General features: G+C 51.9%; 1 protein-coding gene across 1 annotated transcript; it reads right to left on the minus strand.

Annotated features, from left to right (window-relative positions):
- Positions 1–6381: 6381 nt before the first annotated feature.
- On the minus strand, positions 6382–7674 carry LOC135389685 (uncharacterized). Its single transcript, XM_064619718.1, has one exon. It carries the CDS (start codon positions 7672–7674, stop codon positions 6382–6384), a length of 1293 nt encoding a protein of 430 aa, XP_064475788.1.
- Between the last annotated feature and the right edge of the window lie 546 nt (positions 7675–8220).

Raw genomic sequence — 8220 nt, forward strand, 5'->3', positions numbered from 1 at the left:
GGCACGAATAACCCCGGAGAAACGCGCAAACACGGACGTAATCGCCGTGACGACTCAGCACGTCAACCTGCCTCCCTTGTCGTCAGTCCTTGTGACCGCTACGTGCGACAGAGCACCGACTGGCTGTTTGTTGGCTGAAGGCAGCACGCAAAACTCCTCCTCGAACGAGGAATTGGGATAGCAAGAGGAATTGTGCCCGTAAGAAACGGAATATTCGAACTCCTGGTCACAAATTTTCGCCCGGAGCCACAACACCTGGCGAACCGCAAGAAGATAGCCGTCATCGTAGACCAATACTCCACCACGTATGTTTGCCTGATGGACACTGCTCGGATCGCATCAGGTGTGTCGCGCACACCTGAATGAAGGAGGTGTTTGTGTTCCTGTAGGATTAGTTTCTTCGTGAAGTCATGTGTTTTCGGCAATATAATTGGCTGGTTTTCTGCTGTATCTCCGTCGCTCTCTTGCAGTCTTCCACGTAGCCGTAGGATGCCGTTCGTGTCTATGTAGGGAGCTAAATTATACAGGGGCGATGCCTCGCTAATTTTTCCGGCATGTCTTGAGAGGACGTCGACCCCTTTCGGGAAGCTTTCACGCTGAACTTGTAGAATCCAGTAACTCTCCGCCTCATTCAGTTCTGTTGTAGTGAGAGGTCCCTGTCGCTTTGCTTCCGTACTTCTGCAGTTCGCTGCAAATCGCTTGATCCGTGCTGCTAGCCGAAATACTCTTACCAGAGTGTTGACGTCCCTGATGTGGAACAACGGTGGTACAACTGCCTCAGCTGCCGCGAGACAGTGTAATACTCCTTTCATCTCTTGCTCGACTGCGTCTGTGGAAGGTTCTGGAGCTCTCTCTTCGAGTACTGACCGCGTTTCATTGCTAGAAGATAACCATTTGGGCCCTCGCCACGGGAATGAGTCGATGATCAGTCGTTCCGGTTGCACTCCACGTGTTGTAAGATCTGCGGGGTTCAAATGTCCAGGGCAGAAGCGCCATCTTGAAGGGTCACAAAGAGTCTGAATTTCTGTCACCCGGTTCGCTACAAAAGTTTTCCAACGACTGGCGCTTCCCTTTGTCCAATAGAGAACGACACTGGAATCACTCCAGAAACACCTGACCTCCTCTTCCAGGTGAAGCGCTCGAACCACGTACGTTGTCAATCGTGCCCCCAATAGCGCACCTAGGAGCTCTAATAGCGGTAGCGTAGCGCGCTTCAAAGGGGCGGTCTCTCGATTTGTCCGTACGAAAGTATACGACGGCTCCGTAAGCACGAATGCTTGCATCACAGAAGCAGTGTACGGACAACACTGATGTCGATTCTTCGGGCATCAGAGCTCTCGGTACGCTTATTTTGGATATGTCAGGCACCGCATTGATCCACCGTGACAATTCAACAGCAATTTCATCCGGCAATGGATCATCCCACCTGACGCCTTGCTCCTTCACCTGCTGGAAGATGATCTTTGCCTTGATAGTGAACGGAGCAAGAAAGCCGAATGAATCAAATATTCTCGCAGTTGCTTGCACCAATGACCGTTTTGTATCTCTCATCAGTAGCAAAAATGCCTGAAGAGACTCCATAGAAACCTGAAGAGTATCTTCCTTCGTGTCTCAACAGAGTCCAAGAACTTTAACCGATTGTTGCTGGTGGCCGCACGAAGTGGGTCTTCCTTGCTATGTTTGAATACTTCCTGCAGAGATCATGGATTCGTTGTCCGCTTCCTTAAGTTCATCCCAGCCGCCGTTAGTATTTCGTTTGCCTCGTTGAAGAAACGTTCGGCTTCAGGTGGTGTAGCCACACGCGTCGCAAGGCCGTCCACATAGGAGCTTTCACCGAGTACCTGTGTTAGAGAAGGGTACCATGCGGACATCCTTTCAAGATGGAAACGAAGCGTCGCTGCCATAACAAAGGGGCTCGATGCTGCTCCGAAAGGGATTCTAGTCATCCTCCAAACTTCGATTCCTGGCAGTGGTTCGTTGCGTTTGGCCCGTGCATCATATACCACAGGAATCTGAAGGCATCATGGTCAGTTTCGTCCAAACAAATTTGAAGAAATGCTTTCTCGATGTCAGCAGCGAGTCCTATACTGCTCTTCTGGAATCTGATAAGCATAGCCAGCAACTCAGGGTTCAAATATGGCCCCTTGTCGAGTAAGAGAAGGGAACCCGGTTGCGCTTGAAGACGCATCAAACACGATCCTTATCTTCGTGCTCTGTCTCTCTTGCTTCAAGACTGCACGGTGCGGCATATAATAAGTGACGCCGTCACTTGGCCTTGATAAGTCGACTTGCTCAGCGTGCCCCTCTCTCACGTACTGTCGGATCGCTTTGTCATACTCGAACATAATCTGATCATTCTTTAAGAGCTTCTTCGTTAACGAACGGAGTCTGTCCTTTGCAATGCTCTCGTTGGAAGGTAAGCTTGATCTAGAGGCCTTCCATTCACCTCTTTCATCGTTGATCTGAACTCCTGGAGAACTGTGTCATCGTCGACTGTGATGTCGCTAAGTTGAATGCCGAGATGTTCTAGCTCCCAAAACTTCTTCACCTCCCTTGACAGATGGTAATCTTGCACTTGCTCTTGGATGCCCCCTGGGTCACACATGACTGTGAGATGTCTCCCTCCATATCTCACGCACCTGAGTCGCGAAGCATTCCTACACTCTCTAGATCGAGGGTACTTTATGCCGCAGCGAAAGCATCGTCTTTCTATTTTCAGCTTTTCTTTATTTTCTTGAATAGACAGAGGTTTTGTACAGCCTTCCAGGTCGTGGTCGTTCGATCCACAGAAAACACAAGTCGGTAGTTCTGCACTCACCATAAGAGCGAGACCTGATGGAGTACTCTTCGGATGTAGTTGCTTATCTAGGGGAGGCCGCGATCATTTGGCCGCGATCCGCAAGGGAGATTGGCCAGGGCTAATTCATTATGACATTATTGTGCTAGAGACACTAAGGGCTAGAACCGGTTGGAGCCGGCAACGAATGAAATGAGATTATCTGCGATGACGGGATTCCATTTGCCGGTATGGGACGCACCGAACGAGAGTAATGCGCGTAATGAGAGAGGCACGCTGAGCCTTACCAGTGGAAGGGTGAGGGACTGCAGGCGAAGGCGGCGGTATGTACTACAGTCGAGAACGAAATGTTGGAGGGTTTCGTCGTGACCGCATTCAGGACACCCTGGGGAAGGTTGCACCCCACCGCGATGGAGGTAAAAGTTAAGCGGGAGGGCAAGACACCGAAGACGCGTCAGACAGACTTCTGCACGTCGAGAGCAGCAATAGCTCGGGTTCCAAGCGAAAGAGAGGTGTTCATAGCAGAGGCGGGGAGGAGGCCGAGCAAGGGAGAGATAGCGTCTGTAACGGGCACGGACAACAGCAGCAACCGGCGGGAGGATAGGAAGCACGGGGCAGGACTGGGCCATCTTCGCCAGGGTGTCAGCAGCCTCGTTGAGCGGGAGCCCAGAATGGCCTGGAACCCAGGTGACAATGAGGTGTGATATGTGAGAGGGGGCGAGTGAGGCCAGGACTGGGAACAGTCACGGGAACGCGACAGTCCAAGGCCGATACCACAGATGAGGAGTCGGAGATGAGAAGTGCATGGGTGCATGGGAGACGAAAAAGCGGGGGCACTTTGAGTAGTGCGAGAACCATTGCCAGGAACTCGCCCTCGTAAACTGGTGTATAGTCGGGCAAGCGGATAGGAAAACGTGCGTCAAGTTGTGGGATGACAATGCCCACACCGGCCCGCTCGTCCGAGACAGATGCATCAGTTGCGATGATGAGGTGATCCGAGAACCGAGAGAAATGGCAATTCAACACTGTCTGGGGATGATTCAAGGAGGTGTGCTTCGCGCCGGGACGAAATATATCGAGAACCTGGACGGAAATTGGTACTGAGGGGGGCATAGGTGGGGCAATGTCTACAAGCAAGACGTCCAACGGAGTCAGCAGAAGCTGAGCAAAGAGGAGTTGAGGGATGTTTGATTTCCGCAATCGTCTACACATCCAGGATCGCATATATTTAAGAGAGTCGTTGTGCTCTAAAGCAAGGGGATTCTGCAACAATGAGAGCAGAGTGTTCACAGTTAGCAGGCGGAAGCGATCTTTCAGCGGCAGGACATGGGACTCAAGATACAGAGAATCGTTGGCAGTGAACCTAGGAAGGCCCAGGCATAAGCGTGTCGTCCTTCCTCTCTAATATAAACAATTTCCTCAGCCGGTAGTCTGGAAGATGGGAGAAGATGACACATCCATACTCCAGTATAGGGCGAACGTAACATTTGTATACATAGAGCAACGCATTCCGATGCATACCCACACGGACGCTAGCGCACCGTTGAAGACAGCCTAAGGCAACAGAGGCCCTCTTACTGATGTAATCAACGTGGTGTCCCCAGGTCAAACGGTCGCCGTACCATACACCTAAGTACTTCAGTGTGGTAGTCTGGTCGATGCTCTGGTTGCCGATCATCAGCTCAAGGTGGGGCGTCGCGCCGTGATAGCCAGGAGGAGGGATCAGGAGCACAGAACAGCCCCTGAGGCACGCCCCTGTGCAGGGGCTGGGACGATGAGACAAGGTGCCGGTCTGAGCACTGAAATGACCTCCCAAAGAGGAAGTTACTGACCCATGAGAAGATATACATCGGGTACCAACAGACGCCAACTTTTGCAGCAGTACACGATGCTCAACGCTGTCGTATGCCTGGGCTATGTCCAATGTTACAAGGGCTGAGAACTCACCCATCTCTTGGGCGAAGCTGGCTCTCAAGGTTTAGATGGGCCATCCATACGGAGCACCGCGACCGGAAACCTATTTGGCTGCAGTTGTAGACGCCTGCAGAGTCCACAAAGTCGGATAGTCTGCGATGTATGACCCGCTCTACAGTTTTGCACAGGACAGACGTCAGTGCTATAGGCCGTATGTTGTCGAGAGCCAAACCCTTCGAGGCCAGCTTTTTAAGCAGAACAACTCTGGCAGCCTCCCATGCAGGAGGTATCCACGAGGACTCTAACGAGGTATTAATAATGTCGAGCATGGCACGTGGGTGGGAAGACCACATGGACTTAATTACGCCAGCTGATACGCCATCCGGATCAGGAGCTGTTGCGGGAAGTGCGCACACTATGCAGTCCAACTCAGCCGATGTAACCGCGACGAAGTCAGGGTGCGACGACCCAGGTGAAGGCGGGGTAGGAGGGAGAGGTACTGTGTTTTGAAATCGTGCGGCTGAACCTATGGCCACGTCTTCAAGCCGGTGATGTGCATCTGTGTCGGACAAAACAGCAAGATCGCTGGGAGAGCAGGAGCGTTGGCCGCGAATAAACGCGATATGGCGATGGAGGGCTTTCCGGTGCCTCGGGTGCGACAGAAAGGAGTTGTGACTGTTATGAAATGCTTGTTTTGCAGCAGAAATGGTTCGTTTCAATGAGGCCTTAACAATCTGGTACTTCTTCCAATTAGTGTAGCAGGTGTTGGATAGCAACTGCTTCCAAGCGGTTTTGCGCCGCCGATAATCCATTGTGCATGCGTCGTTCCACCATGGTGCGCAACTGGATGGCGACCGCTTCGTAATTTGAAAAGAGGACTGCTCCATTGCCTGGGATATTGCCGACGCCGAATCCACAGCACGGTCAACCACACAGAGGCTGGTAGCCGCCTGCAGCAACGTAGCCACTTTCTTCTCACGGAGAACACGGTTGCTACGGGGCACAAGCGAAAGGTGCGTGGTCATCGATGCCACTTCAAAATAGGTGGGGAGATGATCACTAGACGTACCAGAAGTCACCGTCATCCACGATGACGAGCGTACATGTGACGAGCACAACGTGAGGTCGAGTACAGATCGGGTGGTTCCTCGTAAGAACGTTGCCAAACCATCATTGGCTATTGACATGTTGTGGCTGCAAATCCAACCCCAGAGTTCGCACCCATGCGAATCGGTTTTGTGACCCCACATGACGTGATGAGAATTGAGGTCGCCCGCCACTACGTAAGGGCCAGATGATTTAGAGACAATCGTGTCAAAGGTTGAGGCTGATTGAAAGCCAGCCGGGCAATAAACGTTTTGTGAAGCACAAGGGCCGGGTTACTGGCATAGTAGCTTGCACCATTAAGGCTTCACAAGCCGGTGTCATGACCTGATGAATAATGGGATGAGTGCACTAGTCTGGAGGAAATGAGAGTCAGCAAGCCACCACCTTTACCAGCGGATCTGTCCAGACGATATACGTGAAAATTGGGAAAAGAGAAGGTTCGGTAAGACGCGAGCCATGTTTCTTGCAGCAAAATAATGTCAGGGGCCAAAGAGGAAATAAGGGTATGCAGGTCAGGGAGAGCAGAGAGTATCGAGTAGCAATTCCACTGCAGGATTCGGAGGTTACCCATCACTAAGAATGGATTCCGCAACCGCTGCAGCAAGGACATCAGTGACAGTATCAAACTTGTTCATGTTGTTATTGCCCTTCCTGTTGCGTTTTCCACCGGGAGTGCCGTGACCAGGTGATGGCGGGGAGACCCCACGCTTGGGGATGGCAGAAACGGAGTCCATTTCAAGATCAGCAGACTCGGCGTCGGTGAGCTGAGGTTGAGGTTGGCTAGGTGCCGGAAGACGAGATGGAGGTGCGTGAGTGGGCATATGCTCAATAGGTTCAGCCGAGGGAATGCTGGTATTATTAGAGGCATGAGGTGCCTCGGCCTCTTGCAAAGGAGGGAAGAAGGACGCAAGCATTGTAATCATCGGACTGATTTCTTCCCTGAGCTTGGCTACAGCAGCTTCCACGGCAGCAGAGATCATCTTCTCCAGGTCGCCATCGACAGGCCTCTGGGCCTTTCGGGCAAAGCTGGGACCACGACCCCTTAGAGCAGCTAGAGCATCATAACGCAAGCAGTGCCGAGAGTCCATAATTTCCAAAAGTAACACCTCTTGGTCACGGGAGCTACAGGTCTCGCAGTCAGCATAGTGAGGATCCCCACATAGGCGGCATTTCAGCTGGGCACCATCAGGGCACGCTAGCTCTTCATGCTTGTGACCACAACGCCTACAACATACATCCGATTTACAGTTCTTGGTCACATGCCCGAAGCGGAAACAGTGTCTGCACTGTACGACCCTGCGATGGAATGCATCAACACGGAAAATGAGAGGCCACGACTTCACCTCAGAAGGGCAAGTATGACTGGCGAACGTGACGATTACCGACTCGGTGGGGACGCGTTTATCATTGTCCAACCTGCTACAGCGGAAGGCTTCCAGAGCACCAACGGAATCGAATAGCTCGATAAGTTCACACGCAGGCAGTATAACGTCAACGCCACGCACCACCCCCTTAACACAGGCAAGATGATGCGGGACGAAAGCTTCGACGGCCAGGCCACCGAAGGAGCGTGTCGTCAGCAAGGTCTGGACAACTGTCAAGTTGCGGGACCTGCAGACGATGCCGTCCCTCTCATATTGACGTACCTCGGAGATGTCGCGGAAATCAGTGGTAACCTGTTCTAAACAGCGAATAAGGACCTTTTGGTTCTTGGAGCGAATGGACGTGCCATTTGTAGGTCTTATTACTACCGGGAGAGATGGTAGTCCATTATCAATGAAGCGATCTAGAGGATATGACGTGATATCGACAGTTAATGACCAGTAATGGTCAGGGTCGCTAATGGGAGGAGGCATCCCCCCTCCTTGGTACGCACTGGCCGTTCCCCCTTACCTCACGCCTATAGACGGTCGTAGCAGGGGCAGCAGACCAAACGAGAGCTTCAGCACCCTCAGGGTACTCCTCCTTCCTTCCTTCACTCCTTTCCTGTAGTGTTCGAACAGCTGGGTCCGAACAAACGTGCAGCTACGGCTCTTGCTCTGTCTCACCTCTCGATGTCGATCCAAGGTCAATGGTCCTCGTCCACCAAGTCCCGTCTAGTCCTTACTTCCGGCCACTACATCCTTTTTCTCACAACCTTCACTTTGTCATCCCCCAGACAGTCACCAAAAAGAGAATAAAACATTTCTAACAGCATATATTATTACGGCCTCCCATGTTGCTACACCTTGCATCATAAAGGCAGTTTTGCTAACCAAAACATGCACAACCAGCCGTGTGCATCCCATCATGTGTACATTCAACATAAATATGGCCTCATGGATTCAGCCGTATGCACACAAAACTACGTGACAGTGCTTCATGCATCTCTCGTGCATGCTCTTTCTTGATGCATCTCTCGT

Source organism: Ornithodoros turicata, chromosome 3 (genome assembly GCF_037126465.1).
Source record: "Ornithodoros turicata isolate Travis chromosome 3, ASM3712646v1, whole genome shotgun sequence".
Taxonomy (NCBI): Eukaryota; Metazoa; Arthropoda; class Arachnida; order Ixodida; family Argasidae; genus Ornithodoros; species Ornithodoros turicata.

What these genes read in the sequence shown, in the direction of transcription:
- LOC135389685 (XM_064619718.1), bottom strand. Translation starts at nt 7,674, where the DNA reads ATGCCTCCTCCCATTAGCGACCCTGACCATTACTGGTCATTAACTGTC.